At 53.7% G+C, this 19,182-nt stretch overlaps 1 protein-coding gene across 1 annotated transcript; it reads right to left on the bottom strand.

The window, feature by feature from the left end:
• Positions 1-296: 296 nt before the first annotated feature.
• ALKBH5 (alkB homolog 5, RNA demethylase) lies at positions 297-18,455 on the bottom strand. Its single transcript, XM_027743008.2, has 5 exons — positions 18,170-18,455; positions 17,206-18,025; positions 10,879-10,959; positions 6,062-6,217; positions 297-4,469 (listed from the first exon to the last, which is right to left on the bottom strand). The coding sequence occupies exons 2-5, from the start codon at positions 17,925-17,927 to the stop codon at positions 4,286-4,288; spliced, it is 1,143 nt and encodes a 380-aa protein (XP_027598809.1). The 5' UTR covers positions 17,928-18,025; positions 18,170-18,455; the 3' UTR covers positions 297-4,285.
• Positions 18,456-19,182: the final 727 nt, after the last annotated feature.

Below are 19,182 nucleotides of genomic sequence, written 5' to 3' on the forward strand. Positions count from 1 at the left end.
GGAGGGTGAGTGGCTCCACGTAAGGCCAAAGCACAGGGTGCTGGGCCCATCTGGATCCAGGCTCCAGCTTTGGGCAGGGTGGGAGCTGCAGGAGGAGGAAGAGGAGGGCAGAGAGCCCTGTCCCTGCTTTCTAGGACAGCGCAGGAGGCACAGCCACCACATTTGGCTGCCCCATCCCCAGGGAGCCGTGACTCCCTTTATTTAGAACCAGTTCCCCATTCCCAACCACCTCTTTTCTGCCTGGGGAAATCAAGGCACATCCCAGCCCACGGCACCACCACACAGGCAGGCAGAGCGATGCTTTCTGCTTTTATTCAATTAATGCAGCAATCTATACAAGAAAAAAAATAATAATGAAACCATGAAATTCCAAACCCTGACAGTGAAGAACCAAATTCTTCCTAAGAATCAACCAGAATTAAAAGATTCCCCCACGTCAGACTGTACATAAAATAATCTCTGCCCCATTTACAGCGTTTCACACAGTACTTCTCGTATCTCAAACTTCAGAACTGTACAACTTTGTTACAAACCACGCTTTTTCCTAGGAAAAGCTTACGGAAAAAATATTGCCACTTTCTTTTTTATTTATCTTTTTTTTTTTCATTTTTATTTTTATTGGTAACAAAAAAAAAAAAAAAAAAAAATTAGAATCTTTTAAAAAAACAAAATTAAAGTCAGCCAGAACTTGTTAAGTGTGGGCAGGGGAAGGAGCACAGGCGCTTCTTGGCCAAATGTTTCTCCTCCCAACGGGGAAAGGGAACATTTTTGGCAGGTAAAAGACTCTTTGCTGCTGGTGGGGGTCCAACCCCAGCCCCCCTGAGCCCTCCTCAAAGCCTGGCAGCTGTTTTGACCTTGGGCTTGGATAATTCCACCACTGACTCTTCTGGAGATACGGGCAACAGCAACAAACCCCAATTCCTCCTGTTCTTCACAGAAAAGCAGGGATGAATCCCACTGAACTAGGGATGAACCCCACCTTCCTCCCCCTTCCTTAGGAAAGACAGTTCTCCTGGTCTGGGCTGTGGGTCTGGGAGCATGGACTGTCACACTGGATGTAGCCTTATTCCCAGTTTGGGGCTGAGCAAGGACACGTTGTGGGTGGATGGAGAGGAGGTCGGACCACACAACTGGATCAGACACAGGACAAAGCCGAGGGGGTCAGGGCTGTGCGTGAGCCCATCCCACGGAGCACATGGGAAAAGTTTTGCCTCCAAAATGGAGCTCTCCGCCCTCCACACTCCCACACCAGCCCCATGGCACCAGCCTGACCCAACGCCTGCGGGCAGCCCGACAGAGAAAAGGTGTGGGATCACCAGGAATTCCGAGCCACAGTTTCGCCAGACAGGTTACAGGAAGGGATCCAGACCTCTGGACCCACGTGAAAAATGCGTCTTCTGGTTTCGAATCCAGGTTTCACTCCGATGTTGTTCAGTGCAAAAGAGTTAAAAAACCATGTTATCTACACATATACATCCGTGTCTATAGAAAATGTCTGTACAAGTGGGAAGATGGCCCTGCCTGCACGCTGGGGACTCCTCTCCCGAGGGATGCCGCGGGTCCCACCGCTTGCACCCCGCTCCCTCTCTCTCTCTCTCTCTCCAAGGTGTCAACCCCCAACCAGTCAGGTTGAAAACCAGGTGAGCTATGAGAAGAGATGGTGGCTGGAGCTCCTCCTGCCCCCCCAGCCATGGCTGCCAGCTCTGACCCACTGCACGGATGTGAGGCAGGGAGGAAGGGAGAAGGGAAGAGCTCCCAACCATGGCATGCAGGAATTCCAAAACAAGCTGGGAAAGGATACTTGCACACATACGGACTGCACAAGGACCAGGATGAGGTGATGCCTGATACCAGGCGAGAGGTAAGACCTCAGGATGCCTGGTTCAGCCTTCAGCAGAGATACAGCCAGCACCTCATCCCACGGGAATCCTGCTCTGGGAAGCTGCCGCCGGAAAGGCAGGCTGCCTCCAGCTTCATTTTGAGCTGACACCAGAGTAGAGTATCTGTATTGCAGAGGTAGGCATAAAACTGGGAGCCAGGAAGGGAGAGGGGAGAGCCAAGACCTCCAGCAGTGACCACTGTCACTGTCACACCCGTGGCAGAGCCTGGTGCTGTGGTGGGCACAGCCAGGATGAATCCAGAAAGACAAAGCCATAAGGAGGAGAAGGGATTGCTGCTCCCCACATGCGGTTTTGCTATCAGGGGGATGCCAAGCTTTCCAAAACAAGGGGTTTGTAGCCAAGAGCTGGCCTGGATTCGCAGCAGGAAGCTGGGAGGGCGAGGAACATCGCTTCAAATGCTACGTGTGGTCTGAAAATGGCATTTTAAAGGTTTCAGAAGTGGCAGAAGCATGAGCTTTCAGATCTCTGGGCAGATAAGATGGGTTCCTTCAAAGGCTCTGCCTGTACCTCGGCACGGAGGCAGCGGGGGCTCTCACCAGGAAAGCAATTGGATAAAATAATCAAGAGACAGGCACGGGGTACCTCAGGTACAGACCCCCACAGACCAGCACTGTGCTGAAGGTGATGGCAACGTCCTCTGCTACTGTGACCACAAGATCCAGCCTGAGCAGAACCCCAACAACAGGCGAGCGCCAGGAGCTGCAGAAATAATCAGCAGGGAAGGAAAAGGACAGTGGGATCCAGATGTCAGCAAGTATTCTGCAGGGAACAAATGCCTGGGTGGCTATTTTAGACCAGGAGCCCCTCAAGACAGCAGCAAACGGGTTTCAAAATATATTACATCTTTTTATTGCCAAGCGTGCAGACCACGAAGTGTGTGGGGGACACAGCACTAAGAAAAACTACAATTGGAAGGAGGGAAAAGCAGTAAAAATTTTAAAATAAGACTACTCCTTACAACTGCCAACACTTGGGTTCAAAGAATCAACTGGAGGAAGTTTTCCTTAAAAGTAGGGTTCTAAATATGGTGTCAGGCCCCAAATCTTTGCAAACGCCAAGGCTTTGGTCTGGGCTAACACAAACCGGGTGGGAGAAGAGGAGGATGAAGGCAGATGTTCTAACACAACTCCACGGGGCTGAATGCCTGATTCGTCTCAGCATTTCCTGTAGCAACCAGAAAGCTCCCTGCCATGGGAATACAGGCAGGAATAAGCCAGAAGGCAGGCAACTTCAGTGCTGGATGCACTGAACCGGGGCCAAACCAGACCCCTGCAGTGTCCCCACTCCCAGCCTTGGAGGGGACAGACCACGGCCGAGGCCACGGCAGCGCCTGTTCCTGCTCTGGCAGAGCACAGCCAATCCCTCGGGATGGGACACTGTGCTGGGATGCTGTGCCTCTCAACTCTCTCCACCTGAAAGGGGCAGTGGAGAACAGCTCCTCTCCGGGGTCCCAAGGCACACGCCCTCACAAGCACAGCGTCTCTCCTACTCCTCCTCGCTATCCCCAGCTCTGGGAAGCAGCACATACTCAGTGTGATCCCTCACTCGGCAGCCCCAAGGTTCCAATATGGATCTCAGGACAATGCTGGGCCATCCTCAGGGAAGCCAGCCATGATTCCTTCCTCCTCAATCACAACACAACAGCACACCCCTGTCAGATCAGCACTGAGAAACCAGAGCTCTAGTACATTCTTCTCGGAGAGGGCAGCGCAGGGACACAAGGCTGCGAGCCCACGCTGGCTTGGGAAAAGGGTCTGGAAAGGAAACCTACTGCATTTAAAACACTAAAGTGCAACGAAAATGTCCTAAACCCTTTGAAATCAATCGCAGTAAGAGGGGTCTGCAAAGCTTCAAACTTCCAGTTACTGCAGGGCACCCTTAAAACAGACCCAACAACCACCAGGAAAGAGCAGACCAAGGAGCCCTTTGGTAAAACAAGGAACATGATGCCACCATGGAATTTCAGCTCCTCGGGTCAAACATCATATTTAGAACGTTTGGAAAGGAAGAGTGTTAAAGCGAAAAAAACAAACAAACAAAAACAAAAATACAATTCTTGAATCTTGCGCAATGAAACAGTTAAACTTTTTGGTGTTTTCAAAAGAAATCCCAACAGACAGCCTGGCATAACTTTATCTGCTTCCTAAGGGAGAGATGCCCGCTCGACCCATGACTCAGGACAGCATGTGCACTGGACATGTTCCATCCTTACGTATGTCTCAGCATTCCTCCATTCATAAAACTCAAATCCTTCCTGTTTACTCTTCAGCCTGAAAGGAAAAAACCAAAACTGAAGCTAGATGGAAGATAGCCAGAGGGAGGAGAAAGTTTTCACAGACTGGAGGCCAATCTCATCAGCTCCACGAGCCTGGAAAGAGCAATCCTCAGTGCCGCCTCATTTTAACTTTCCTGGCCGGGCTGCCGTCCTCCTCCTCCTCCTCACAGTCCTCCGTGTACTCGTACGACCGTCGCCAATAGTTCTCGGAGCTGAAGTTGCTCCGTCTCCTATGTTTTGGTAAGAGGACCGAGCGCCTGTTCTCCTCTTTATCCATTTCTAGGATCCGTGGCCTAGGGAGAGAGAGAAAGCAGGAGAGTGAGAGCACAGCCAGGGTGGGATGCAGGCATTCCTCCTGCGGACACTGTCTGCAGTGCTGCACACTCGGAGGGATAGCCCTGCCTGCTTCCACACTGCCTTCCCAGCACTGGGCACTTGGCAGAGCAGGAACAGATCACCAAGCTGCACTTCCAACGGGGAGCTGAGAATTTGCTTTGATGGTGCAAGTCCTTCCCCTTCCCAGGGCAAGCTTTGGTCTTTAATCTCCACCAGGAACACTTCCAAACAGCCCAGTCACCTCTGGGTTTTCTTAAGTGCAGCTTGTGGCCCCAAGAAACATCCCTTGGGCAGTGGGGTCTGTTTCCTGCATCAGAACTCCCAGCACAGAGCTGAGCTCCTCATGGTGTAGGATCACAGTACAGCTCCAAAATCTTTTGTCCTCTCAAAACATTAGCACAGTGCAATTGTTATTTTTGCAGAACTGCCTCTGATCACTTCGTAGCAGGACTGGGCTGGTGGGCTGCACAGACCCCCTTATTTTATCCACTATGATATCCATGCTAATTACCTGTTATACTGGAGTCTTTGAGGCCACAGGAAGAGAAAAACATGTTTTTCACACCCATCTGCTGCAGGAGCCTATGCAAGCCATCCCCCACACCCTGATAAGGTCACATCAGGCTGAAAAACAGCTCTGACAGATCTGCACATTTGTCCTGCATGATCGCTTCCCTAATCGGACACTGCGTGCTCGGAGGGAGGCTGCATTTGCAGGCCAGCTTCAATTCTTCATCCATCTTCCCAGCCTGCATCCAGGTGAATGAACACAGCTCACAAACAAGCCATCCCCACCCTCCTCCCTCCAGGACAGGTTGAAACAGGGCTGGGACCGCACAGCAGCCAAGTCCCACGACCAAGGCGACTTTTAGGCTGTATCCAGTGTGCAGAGAGAATGCCACCTCAATCCTCAGGAAGCTCTGGAACTGCACTATCCAGGCCAGCTGGCAGACTGGCTATCACTCAGGGCTATCGGTGTGTTCACACCAAGGTGTTTAAGGGAAGCCTTGCTGCAGAGCTCAAGCTGTCTGAGACCTTGGCAAGGAGCTTCCCTGAAGGTCAGGCTTAAGCATCCACACAGTCTGGTTTCTCACGCAGCTCTGGAATCACAACAGGTCTGAGAAGCTTCCCAAAAGGCCTTCACCTTTCCCAGATAGCAAACCCTCATGTTCTCTCCCAGGACTGCTTTCATAATATAGTTTAATGCAGCTGCACAGGTTGCTTGGCAATAGAGGTCAAAAATGATTAGCTGCAGGGAAACTATTGTTCTGAACGACTGCATTATCAAAAGCCAGCCAAATCTATTGCTTCTTCATTATGCCACTCACAGGATAAACAATGTAAGCTGCTTACAGCCAGAGCTCAGCCTCCACAAGTCTGGGAGCAACATATAAAGAGCTCATTCTGATAAAACAGATCTTGGCACCACAGAAAGCACCTGCCAGGTTTTTTTAAGTGTTTTTAAGCGTGTTGTGCAGCCAAGGACCTCAACCATGCACTGACCCAGAGACCCCATCCCAAACATTGCCCTTAGGAGAGATCATCCTACCTGTGAGCAGCATCAGGATCTGCTTTGCGATGGGACCGCTTTGGTTTCAGGATCTGGTCCCGGTTGCTTCCTGATAGACGGTCAGAGTTATAACCTGGTGGCAACACAGAGCTACTCAGGGATTTTGTTTCCAATCGAGGTGCATCTAGTCTTGTTCTGCAAATATTTAAAGAGAAGAGAATTTACAAGGAGTTTCTACAGAACCACCAGTGTGCTGCAGCAAATATCTGCCCGGGATGTGCTGCAGGAGAGCCCTCCATCCCAGCCACACAGCTCAGGAGGAGGGGCATACTCCAGAGAAGAACAAGCTGCAGCTTTTTGGTACTTCAAGCTTCATAGAATCATGGAATGGTTCAGGTTAGAAGGGACCTCAAAGCTCACTCCATTCCAGCCCCGTGCCATGGGCAGGGACACCTTCCACTATCCCAGGTTGCCCCAAGTTCCACCCAACCTGGCCCTGGACACTTCAGGGATGGGGCAGCCACAGCTTCTCTGGGCAACCTGTGCCAGGGCCTCACCATCCACACAGGGAAGAGTTTTCTACTAATAGCCAATCTAAACCTGCTCTCTTCAAATTTGAAGCCGTTCCCCCTTGTCCTACCAGAGGAAAGAGGAAGCACAGGGACACGTAGCCATGAGGTGAATGCAAGAGGTGCTGGCTCACTGCAACCCCAGTGGGATACAGAGCAGAGGTGCAGGAGCAGCTGTGAAATCACAGTGACTCGTCAATAACTCACAGCTCCAGTTAATCCACCTGGGTGGGAGATGTCCTGCAAAATTCATCACCACCTCCAACAGTAATAACTGCTTCTACCTGGAAACTCCCTCCTGCCCACAGATCTCACAGGGTCAGGTGTTCCTCAGCTTGACTAAGAGGTGCAAAGAGTTGAAGTACGAGTCAGGAGCGGGTGTAGCAAACAGAAGCTGCACCACATCCTTTCCAGCAGCACAGCACACGCTCAGGATACACCAGAGAGCAAACACAGCTCATCCCAGAGGAGAACTACTGCTGGCCCAGCCATGACTGCAGCCACACACACGTGGAGGGAGGCAGCAGGAATGAAAACTCGACGGAGCAGCATCTTATCCCAGTGCTGTGACCATCTCCAAGCACAGCACAGTCACCAGGCTCAAGTTATAAACTCTGCTAAAGTCTATTTCAAAACACAGACTGAAGCCTAAGAATGGGCAAAATACACTAAAAGGTGCTGGTGCTCCAGAGCTGCTGATTTCAGGAGGATCCAAGCTACTTCCCAGAAGGAAAGGCACCCTGATGCTGTTGTTGCAGTCTGTCTCCCTCCTTAGGATAAGGAGGGACTACAGAAGGGGTCTGGGTAAAAGAAAGGGGAAAATCACTACTTGTTCTCCTGTGCTGAACTTCAGCTCCTGAGGGAGGTTTCCACAGGAGAATCCCAACCTAAACTCCCGTTAGGAAGCACATCCAGCTGCCAAGGTACACTCTCCCACTGGGGAGAGCCTCTTCAGTTAAGCAGGGCGATGCCAGGCTGGCACAGGTGATGCTGGGCATGGCAGCCTGAGTTTGCCCAGCATGCCAGAAACAAGGAACACTTCCACAGGCAGCTGCCAGGCTGGAGCCTGTGATAGTTCACGCTGTTGTCCTGAGCTGTTCTCAGCTCCAGGACTGGACCCAGTCCAGTCAGAACACCAAAGGCATTGCTGATCCTGCCCCAGACAAGGTGGTTTAAATATCTCTCAAATACAACAGCAACTGGAGGGCTGCAATTCAAACCAACCAACCCTCAAATACACTGGAAGGGCAAGGGAATACCAGCCATGCTCCCTCTGGCCACAGAGCAAGGCAGGAGCAGATTCAAGTTAAACAGAGTAACTCCTATTTATGAAGCAGAATGGCAGCAGAAACCCTCTAAAATTACTTTCAAGACCCACTTCAATAGGTCTCATTTCTATCCCCCCCTCCCACGTTACCTCTTCCAGCACCTCACGAAATTGAGAGCAGGTTCCTCCACTCTCGCTCAAAGCGCTTCCAAACCTCCAAACCCAGCAGCCCTGTGCTCTGACACGCAGGAAAACACTCAATATCATCACACTACAGCACTGAGGTGTTTATGACCTACTTGGTAACCACGCTGCTCTGGAGCATCCTGCAAAATCCTGCTGCTCCTCCAGCTCCCACAGCTTTGTTCTCCTGCCGCTCTCAGCGAAAACACGTTCGGAGCAGAGGCAAGAGCAGAGCCAAATGCAAACGTGTCTGGGACCCAGCAGGCTCTCACATTCAGAGCTGAACATCCCAGCTCCAACTGGGGTGACCCAGCTGATCTGATCCCGCTGGGAAGCTCAGGGCTGATCCTTACCACGAAAACGAGGAAGAGGAGTTTTATGAGGCCGCGGGCTGCTCCCAACCCTGCCGTGCTAGCAGGCCACCAGCGGAAGTAGCTGCTTTCCCGATTGCATAACACACTGTTTCAGAGAAAAGTCGTGTGATCCGGGAATCGGGAGTGGCATTTGTGCAGTGATCCAGGGCGTGGGGACACAGCACAGACAGGGGTCACCGCGGCCCCGCCGCGCGCACACGGACACACACGGAACACCGGGAGATGGCCGCCCTCACCAGGGATAAACAGCAATTAATAAGCTCTATTTGGCAGCAGCTGGAGCACGGCCTGTGGCAAACAGGGAATTGCCATGGATTCACCAGGGCTGCTAAGCTCTGCAGAGGTTACACGGAAAGAATCACCAGGGGGGTTTCCGCTTTGCTCAAGAGAAAAACCTCCGTGTGGTTGTGTCTGGCCTGTCAGTCAGGTCAGCCCACGGCTGTGTGACTGGGCAGAGACACTTCTGCTCTAATGTTAAGCAAATCAGATTCCAAAAATGAGGGGAAGGCAGAAGGACACACTGCTGGAGAGGGATGGCTGAGCAAACACAGCTGGTATGGCTCTGGTAGGAGCTGCAGGCTTTGTCTCCTCAGCAGTGATGCACCAGGTCAGCTGGCTACACCACTGCTCCTTCCAGGATTTAAAGGAGGCTTATAAAGAACAGGGAGAGCTACTTCTTACATGGGCAGATAGATTTAGATTAGATATTAGAAAGAAATCCTTTACTCAGAGGGTAGTGAGGCACTGGCACGGGTTTGCCCAGAGAGGTTGAGGACTTCCCATGTTTGAAAGTGTCCAAGGCCAGGTTGGACAGGGCTTGGAGCAACCTGGTCTAGTGGAAGGTGTCCCTGCCCATGGCAGGGCATTGGAATAGATGAGCTTCAAGGTCCCTTTTTTGTTCAGTTGCACTTTGATGGCAGCCAGGTTAGACTGAAATAACCCAACATTCTCAGCTTACAGAGGCTGGAGAAAGCAAGAGGCAGAGCCAGTTTAAACAGGTATTTTCAATATCTGCAACAGATATTGGGCAGCTTTAGCTTATTTATCCGAGTCTGTCTTTTCCAGGGAACTGCTCCACAACCGAGAACAGGCAGCTTCTCTATCCTAAATCCCAACCAAAGCAGCTACACGACTTGGAGATGCCTCCTCGTCAGCACTCGTGCTGCTTTTCGTTGGTTGCACCAACACCATGAACACAACAGCTTTAAGTTCTTATCACAGCCCCCTCACCCCAAACCTCATGTGGCCGTAACCAGCTGTGGGGTGGTTTGGCTACATCCTGTCTTTCATCCCACTCTATCTCCTGCCACATGTCATCCTGCCTCCCTGGGTCTGGGCTGATTTTGCCTGGCTAATGCCTCGGGGCTGCTGTTTTTTCTGCCTTCATTTCATGGGCCTCTCTAACCAGATGTCCAACTCCACTCCACTGGCTTTGTGCCATATCTTCACAACGTTGCCAGGCTTGTTTTGAAACCAACTAAGCCATCCAAAAGCTCATCCAGTCTGAATCCACACTACTTGCCTGATAGCCTTGTGCCAGCCTGGGCCAGAACCACAAGCCCTGCCACCAATGCCCACGCTTTTGGTTGGGTTTACAGGACCCAAAATCATTGTGTTTTCACTTACAGAAAGATTTCTTGACAGCAGAATTACTGCTAACACCTTCTAAGTCACAGTCACCATGGGTCAATGTGTGACAGTCACATTTTTTTGGTCTCCTAGTAGAAGGAACTGATGAGAGAGGACATTTCTGGGCACAAAAAAAGGTAATACTTGAGGGAGTTTGGGGTGGGGTTGGCCTATTTTTTCTCCATTTTCTTAAGAGTTTTAGGAACAAGCAATGCTTGATGAAATGCCATCAAGACAGTGTAAATACTAGAACAGGAAGCATGTTTCTAAAACAGCTTACAGAGCTTGGCTTCCCAACACAGACTGAAGGACAAGCCCTGTAAAGTGAGCACTGAATTCACTTTGTTTCCCTCCCAAGTCAGTGTCTTCCTCCCTCTCCCCAGGAAACAAAGGCCATGCTACCACGTAAACTTAATCTGCTTTTATATGAGATTCTTCATCACAAGCATCAGCTTCAAAGGACTGTCCAGGTAACTCACACAGGGAGGTATCATATGACCAGACACCTGAATACACAACCCAAAACAAGACAGTTTGAAATCTGAGCTGTTTGGAGCTGGGCAGCCAAGGAAAGACAGGTGTTTGGACACTAACAGGGCTTGCAACCCCAGCCCTTTCAATGAAGTGCTGCTCACAGAGCCAAGAAGTGATTAACTCTGCAGGAACTGGTTCCAGCTACTTCCACTGCCGGGTACGGCAAGAGTGTCAAAGTGACATCTAATCAAGGTGTAAGATCAAGCCAGCAAATTAACAAGCAAGGCAGTTTTTAAGTGTTTAAACATCACGACACCACATCCACGTTTATCTTACTGTCTGGAGGGCTTCCACACTTACTTCCTCAGGATGATGACAGCTCTTCTCTCCTTGATGTCCTGTGGTCGAATACAGTGTGTGATTTCGTCGGCCGCATACCCACTGACAACAGAAACAAAAAGCCACTGTGAGAGACATGCCAGGCAGAGGCAGAAAGTGGTTTCCAGCCTCCACAACTCATTTTGGCCAGTATTTCCAAACTTCCACCAGGAATTCCTCCTCCAAACACCATTCCCCAGACACACTGGAGATAGACTTGTAGGAAGGAACAAACATTGGGAAAGAATGTGGACAGCCAGGGGTTTTTTTTTGGGGGGGGGGGGCTTTAGGACTCAATTTTTTAGCATACATCAGAGGAAACTGCCACCTGCTACAGCGCTGTGAAATAAGACGTGGAAATGCGTGTATGGATTGTAAATTCAGACAATTCATTTACAAAGAAATTAGAAAGCAACAGGGGAAAAATCAGCACGTTCCTCCGAAGAATCTCCTCACACACATCCCTGAGAAAAGCCATCTCTCATGCTGAGATGTGCAGCACACCCAGACATGAACACGTACCAGAGTCAGTGAGATTTGTTAGTCATGGAGGGGTGCAGTGATGGCAAGAGTTGAGCCTCTCACCCCCCTCACCTGGGCACAGATTCTCTCAGCACCCTCATCCTCCCTGCTCCCCATCATGTGGCACATCCTCAGCCACGATACGAACATCACCAACCCCAACCCAATGCACTTGGGTTATAACCTTCAAACTCAGACCTGCAAACCAAGCTGCACTCCCAAAACCTCCCTGTTACAGGGAGAAACAGCTCCCTGGGCTGAGGAAAACGACCCCAGGCTCAAGCAGTAGCCGCTCTGGGCAGGAGTGTTTCACTGTGTGAGGTGACTTTGGATACTCCATGTTTCCAGCAGGCTGGAAAAAAGCCAAGGCCAAGGACGACCTCAGCTTCCTACAAAACACTGGAGCATTTTTCTCGTGGCTACTTCTGTTGTCGAGCAGGTGAAATCACAGTGGGTCCATGGAGAGCAGCCACCACCCCTGCTCGGACACACAAACCACCCTGCGGGAGCACATCCCGTCACTCCCATGGTTCCAGCCAGCAGGTCCGAGAGTGGGGCCTGCCCTCTACCTGCCGTTTGGAGAGTGTCAGCTCACACAGAGCCTTCTAGACTCCAGCATGGGAAAGAGAGAAGCTAAACACCTTCAGAGCCTCCTGGAACACCTGACAAGGGCAGGAGCACCTTGAAAGGGATTTGGGCAAAGGCTGCCGAAGCCACACAACGCTGGCACACCCCCGCGCTGTTTAACCTGAAGCAGAAATGACCAGGCCCGTGGTCCCCACGAGGCTTTTCCTGGCACACCAGCTGCCAGGCAGCCCTCAGAAGCACGGCCAGGGTCAGGGGCTGGCAGGTTATTCAGGACACTCAGAGCACAGAACACATCTTACACACGCAAGTCTTCTCCGGGGACGGGACCGGGTTTCCTTGATCTGGTTAGATAACCCACCCACTCACCCAGAAACACGCACCTCTCCTCAAAGACAGATCTACTGCTTTAGGAGGAGAGTTAAAAAGCATAAGTCCTGATCAGTTAAAACAGGGGTGATGTCCATGCCCCCCGCCTTCCAGGCACCGCAGAACACGACAGTGTTATGCCAAGGGGCTTACGGTGATGCTCTTTTATGTTCCAGGAATCTCTGCGTCAGGCTCCAGCGAATTCATGAATATCACCCACGTTAACATTCAACTTGGCGCATCCTCGGCAACACCCTGAACATCAGGAAAAGGTCTGTTTCCAGACATGTGCTCTCCATCACGAGATGTCAGCCTGGACACTCCTTCTCACTCCCCAGGCAGGAATCCCCTTCCCAGATCAGTCCCAGAGTGGCCCCAGGAAGTGTTTGTGGCCCCAGATGCACATGGGCAGCACCAAAGCAATAGCCCCAGTACTCCAGTCTGAGGTCCTAAAGGGCACCAGTCTGCCCCAGTGCCTTACTGGTGTGAGAAAACTCTGCTTGCACCATATCCCATACAGTGACGGTGTCTCTCTGCACAGGCAGAAAAATGGAAGAAAAAGATTATTTGGTTGTGTCATACTTATGCTGCCTTGTGCCAGCAAAAACTTCTCACACTGCCCAGCCTTGCACACCCCGATGACGGGTGAAGGGGCAGACACTGGGGAAAAATACCCATAATGGGTCTACCCGCAGATTTCTTGCCCAGAGAACAAACCCAAAGCAATTTGCTAAGGAAAACCCTAAATTCCTGCCCAGGAGAACACCTGAATAGGATATCTCTATCCCAGAGTGTTTTTCAGAAGAACACAGGGAGGTGCTGATGTTACCCACACGCCCCCCTCAACCCACCCCAACTCCAAACTGTCAGACCTTACACAGCCAACTCCTCCCTGAGTCTCCTTCTCAATCCAGAAGAGCCACTACAGAACTGATTCACATGGAGATGAAAGTGGAATTTTTCTGTGCAGACATCACCAGAAAGGAGGCCCTGAAATTCTGCAGAGTCTCTAACAAGAAACATTTCTATGACGACACGTCCCGATGACAGCCAGGCCAGCTCAGAGGCACAGGGACCTGGCCCACTGCAGGGTTTGGGCAACTCAAGGCTTTACTTGTGGCTCAGGAGAGCTCCTGCCACAAACCATGGATGTGACACCGACCAGTCTGAGCAGAGCTCGAACAAATCTCTGCCTCATCACCACTGGCACACGCAGAACTTCCTCTGCACCAACGGCTTGTTCAGAGGGATCAGGCTTTTTTGGAAAAGCATCTAATGCAGGCAGCTGCAGAGAGATTCCTCCAGCTGGGAAGGAAGCAGGTTCATCCTCCAGCGACTCCAAGCAGCTCTGATTATGCGCCACCAGGCATGCCTGGAGACAACAGGAGGGACACACATCACAGTGTTTCCCTGCCATCACAAACAGCCAGGAGATGACCTGGAGCACTCTCCAGCTGCGGGAGGGAAGCCCACATGGCACACCAGCTCCCAGAACTTGGGAAATGTTACCTGTGCCATTCATTCCTCCAACTGCAGCTGCACTATTTCCAACCACGGCGCTGAGAAAACATTCCTGGCAGTTTCAGTGCTGAGATTTGCTACCTCTGACAGCAGCTGCAGGGCAGGGATCCAGATGGAACCCCCCATCCCAGCTGGATCTGCATCCCCCAGCTCCCTCCCTTTTTCCCAGCCTAAGCATTGTCAAAGCACACGTTCCCCAGATGAACAGGCAAATTCCTCCATCTCCTCCCCACTGGTTCAATCGATTGATGCTTATCAAATTATTGCTAAAAAAAGAAAACCCACAAATGTGGTGCAGCCAGTAGCCCCCCTCCCCCCGAGAGCTGATGGGCCACAGGACTGGGATCCAGCAGCACACACTGAGGTGATGCTTCCTCTTGGACTGGCTGGCAGTGGGACAAACCTGCAGGAGCACCTGCTTCCCAGGGCTGCAGAAGAGGAGATTGGAGGAGGTTGTCTTCTAAATCTCAAAACCTACAAAGGCAAATCTTCCCTGCAGATGAGAAAGGAGAGGAAAAAGGGCCTCGCTGGAAGAGGGAAGGGCTCATTAGCAGGTCATGGGTTGGCTCGGCCTTTGGTTTCTGGCAGAGGGGCACAGCCCAGGCAGGTGAATCTGTTCCACCTCACCTGTAGTTTGAGGTCTGAACCCTTTCCAGCAGGTTCATTGTTGGCAAACACCACATCCTGCTTCAGGGCAGGCAAAGTCAAGGGAGGGATATGGGGAAAGCCTCAATGCAAAATCCCTGCTGGGTAGGCGGCTCTGAAATCAGGAGGAGAACTGGGAACAGGCTGCTGAGAGCAAGAACAGGACAGGTGTGATCTGGGGACAGCCTGAGAATGCTGTGAGGTCAAAGAGAGGGATCCAACAGCTTTCCCTTAAATCCTCCTGACTTCCACAGGCTACCCTGGCTTCCCCAAAAGGCAGCAGGCCAGGAGCAGCCACTGACCCAGCAGGATTTGAATCCCAGACATTACAGGCATGCCACTTCTATCTGCACCCGTTCCCCATCTCCAGGGCAACTGCCTCCAGCAACTGTTTATCCACAGCAGAAAACACCAAGTTTGGGGAGTTGACTTAATCATAACCAAGGGATGGATTTGGTGATACACCCCTGAGAGCCTACCAACAATCTGCACTTCTCCTGCTCCTCCTAAACTGTTGGGGCTAGAGGGGAGGTAAGGAGATCTGCTGTGAGGCAAAGAATTCGATTCCAGCCAGGATCATATCAACGCAGAACAATCACTTTGGCAGAATCTCATCTTAAGTGAGTGCTAAGTATCTGCTAATTGCTGTACCAAAATTGAAATAATCCATCCTAAAGTCTATTATTTGTTGGAAAGCAGAACATCTGACCGTGATGAAGCGGCAGCGGGTAAAGGAGAAAGCAGCCCTTCAATTTGCAGGGAAAAGACACTGGAGGGAAAAGATACTTCATTTGGTTTGTGCAGTTGCTTCAGCCACGTTAATAAACTGGTTTCAGCAGCTGGGTGATGCTGGTCAACAACCCAGAGACCCCGGGAGACACAACATGTCAATCCTGGGAGCCCTGAGCCAGTGCCTTTTCCCAGCAGTTCTGAGGGAAGAGCAAGGTCTGGGATAAGAAAACATCATTCTCTGGTCCTGCAGCAGAGAAAGCACCTCTTCTTCCTCCCACCATCCTCCACTGCAGAGTCCCAGTCCTCCCGCAGACATAAGGCCATGAGTTTTCCGAGTGGCTTTGACTGCAAGACTCGAGGCTGACCTCTGTTAGGTTATAAAAAATAAAAAAAAAATGCCTCTGGCTGTGAAAGAAAGAATAACTATTTATCCAGACCCAACGGGGAAAGACAGCAGAGAGATTCTCACCACCAGCAGGAAAATTAGGGTAGAAAGTTTCCTTCCTGATGTCTTGGGGAAGTGAGGGAGCGGAGTGGCTGCCTTACACCCGGCAGTCTCCATCCCTAGGGTGGATGGAACTTGCTCTGCAGTAAAAGGACATGGGGCAGGACGAGTCCCCTCGGGTCCTATTTCACAAAATCACCCTGACCTCTGCCCCCTCCGCCCTGGTCAACCCACTAGAGAGAGAGAAAACGTCCCCAGTGCTGTTCCCGATTCCCTCCGCAGCCTCCCTCATCCCTGGCTAATCCACAGAAGTTACCTAACGCCGGGGTATGGCGAGGATTAGTTAATGTTTGTGCAGCTTTTCCGAGATAAAAGCTACGCGAGATCTCAGCATTTATTATTGATGCACCAGTCAAGGAGGCCGTGTGTATGTGGGGGGAAAAATTCCTTCCCGAACCCTGCGGCGATCACTTTACAAGCCAAAGCAAGGGATTGTGTTACAGCCTGGGAGCCCAGAAAACCGGCCTGGACCTTCACCAGCCCAAAAAATAGCCACTCAAACGAGGATAAGTTGGTAGCTCAGAGCACTGCTGGCAGGGTCCCGGTGATCCCTGCTCCTGGCAAGGAGCACTCTGACCTTCAGGGATACAAGGAACTGGCAGCCCTGGTGCCAGGCTTCGAGCTGCCCTCCCCAGGAGCTGGACACTGGTGGGTTCGTACGCTCCAGTCCTGCCTGTCCTCTTACCTTCTTGTCCCCTCACCTGCCTGCTCTCCCTCCCAGCCCGTGCCAGAAAGGCAGCGGGATTAGGAAGCAGGCGTTTCCCAGTGCCAATCCCAGCTTTACTGCCGACCAGCTGCATGACCTTGGGCAGGTCATTCCACCTCCACAGCTCTTCCTCATCACACGTAAAGTCCTTTCCTGCCTGTGACCTGCTGTGCTTCCAAGTGACAATCCCACAGGGCTCTGCACTCGGGTCTTGGTCTCCCCATCGTCACCGGGCAGGGAAGGGTTCAGTATTCCCAGTTTACAGATTGGGAAGACAAGGCCATTCACACCTCCTCTACACGTTTAAGGTCAGGTCAGGGAGGCACTGGCCGAGCTAAGAATAGTCCCAGGAGTCCAGTCCCAACCAGCTGCTCAGTTAACAGTTAAAATAACACGTCTGACCACTCTTGGGCACAGGATCCATTTTGTATTTCGACGTGTTATTTTAACCATTTACGGGAAACTACAGCTAAGCTCAGCTCGGCGAGTGGCCACACTCCCACCAGGACTCGCCTCAAGCCCCATGGAGAGGGCACCCTCCCAAATCCTCACCCACCACAGCAGCAGGACCGCCCCCAAATCCCTGCCTTACCCCTTCCACCACAGTGAAACCCTGTGCGTGTCTACAGGCGAGGGAGATGGAGCCCGAGGCGCCGTCGGGGCGCATCCATGAGCCTCGTGATCCGCGTTACACAACCGAGCCCCGGCAACGCGGGCGAGTTACCTGAGCACCGTGACGCTTCCCCTCTTCACGGGCAGGAAGAGAACGGGCTCCGAGACCCTGATGGGCTTGAACTGGAATTTACACCCGAAGCAGAGCGCCGAGTCGCTGAAGAAGGAGACGGACACGATGGGCCTCTCAAAGATATGGATGGGGTCAACGTGGGAGACAATGCAGCCCCCCGGCTGGTAGTCGTTGATGACGGCACTGTTCACAAAGCCCTCGGGGATCACCCGGTGCTCCACCAGCTTCCTGATCACGAGGTCGTGCACCCACTCGGGGATGGCGTCCACCTCCCCCCGCGGGTACAGCCGCTCCTGGCCGGGCCCTCTCCTTTGCAGCTGGGACCCGTAGGTGTAGCCTTCCCCGAAAAAATACTTGTTCCGCAGCGGCGCCCGGTCCACCGTGTGCTCCTTGTAGAGCCCCTTCTCGGCCCGGGACACCACGTCCTCGATGCGCGCCTCGATCTTGGCGCACTCCTCGGCGCTGAACAGGCGAAGCTGGCGGATGCCGCTCTTCACTTTCCGGGCTTCCTCCTCCTCCTTCTGCTCCTCGTAGTCGCTGGGCTCGGAGCCGGAGTCCTCCTGGTGCCGCCGCTTGCGGTCGTAGGGGGGCTCGGGGGGTTCCCGCGGGAGGCCCCCCCCGCCGCCGCCTTTGTGGCCGTCCCGGTAGGGCATCATGGACTTGAGCTTCTCCCGCAGGTCCGTGTAGCCGCTGCCGGCCATGGCTGGTCCGCAGCCCCCGCCTCTATCGATCCCCGCGCTGCAGGCGGCGGCGGGCGGCGGCGGGGGACGCGCGGCTGCTGCTCATGGCACCCGCCGCCCTGCCGGGAGAGAGAGCCCCGGGGCACCGGGGGGTGAGCACGGGGCCGCCGGGACCGCGCCAACCACTCCCCCCCACCCCCGGGGAGATGGGACCCCTCCCCGCACCGCTGCCGTCCCCTCCCTCCCTGCCGGGGCACACTCACGGCTCGGCCCGGGGCGGGCGCAGACAACGCTGCCGGCGGTGTCGGTGCTCACGCGGCGGCCGGGCCTGGCACATGCCCAGCGGCGGCCCCGGGCGCCCCGCCCGCTCCGGCCGCAGCGGCGCTGCTCATGGCGGGGAAACCGGAGGAGGTCGGCGTGTGTGTAAGGGAGGGTATCCCGTGCCGTGCCGGGGGAGCAGCGGCGGCGGCGGCGGGCGGGGGGGTGGGAAAGGGGGGTCTGGCGCGGCCCTTCCCGCTACGTCACCAGGAGCCGGCCCGACATCCCGGATCGCCGCGGGGCCGCCCCGCGCCCCCCCCCCCCGCGCACGCGCGCGCCCGCCACCGCCCCCCGGGCCCCGCCCCTTCGCACGCGCGCACCGACCGGCGCGCGCGACCCGCCCCGCCCCGCCCGCCGCCGTTACCGGCACCGGCGGCACCGCCCCCGCCCCGCCCCGCGCCGCGCTGATTGGTCGGGAGGCGGGCGCGAGCGCAGAGGGCCGGCTACTGATTGGACGGGGCGCGCGCGCGCGGCGGCGGCGGAGGGTCGGAGAGCGCGGAGGTGGCGGCGGGTGCGCGGCGCGAGCGCCCCCTGCCGGGCGCGGGGAGAGCAAGGGGCGAGCGGGGGCGTGACCGGGAACGGGTGCGGGTGAGGGGGAACGGGCACCGGGAAAGTGAGGATATAGGGCGGGATAGAGAGGGAACTGGGGCACCGGGATGGGGAAACAGGCACGGGGATGGACGGGGAAAAGGAGGCACGGGGATGGGGAAACGCATGGGAATGGATGGGGAAAATGAGGCGTGGGAATGGAAAGCAGGCACAGGGATGGAGAGAGAAGTGAGGCACTGGGATAGGGGAACGGATGAGGAAAATGAGGCACCGGATGGGAAACAGGCACTGGGATGGACGGGAAAATTAAGGCACTTCTTGGGAGAGGGAAACTGAGGCACGGGGGTCAGCATTCCCCCCCGCGGCAACATGTGCGGCACAAAACCACGGACAGCGAGTCGTGCCGGGC

Source organism: Pipra filicauda, unplaced genomic scaffold, assembly GCF_003945595.2.
Source record: "Pipra filicauda isolate LSUMZ 115617 unplaced genomic scaffold, ASM394559v2 scaffold226_size1812527_pilon, whole genome shotgun sequence".
NCBI lineage: Eukaryota > Metazoa > Chordata > Aves > Passeriformes > Pipridae > Pipra > Pipra filicauda.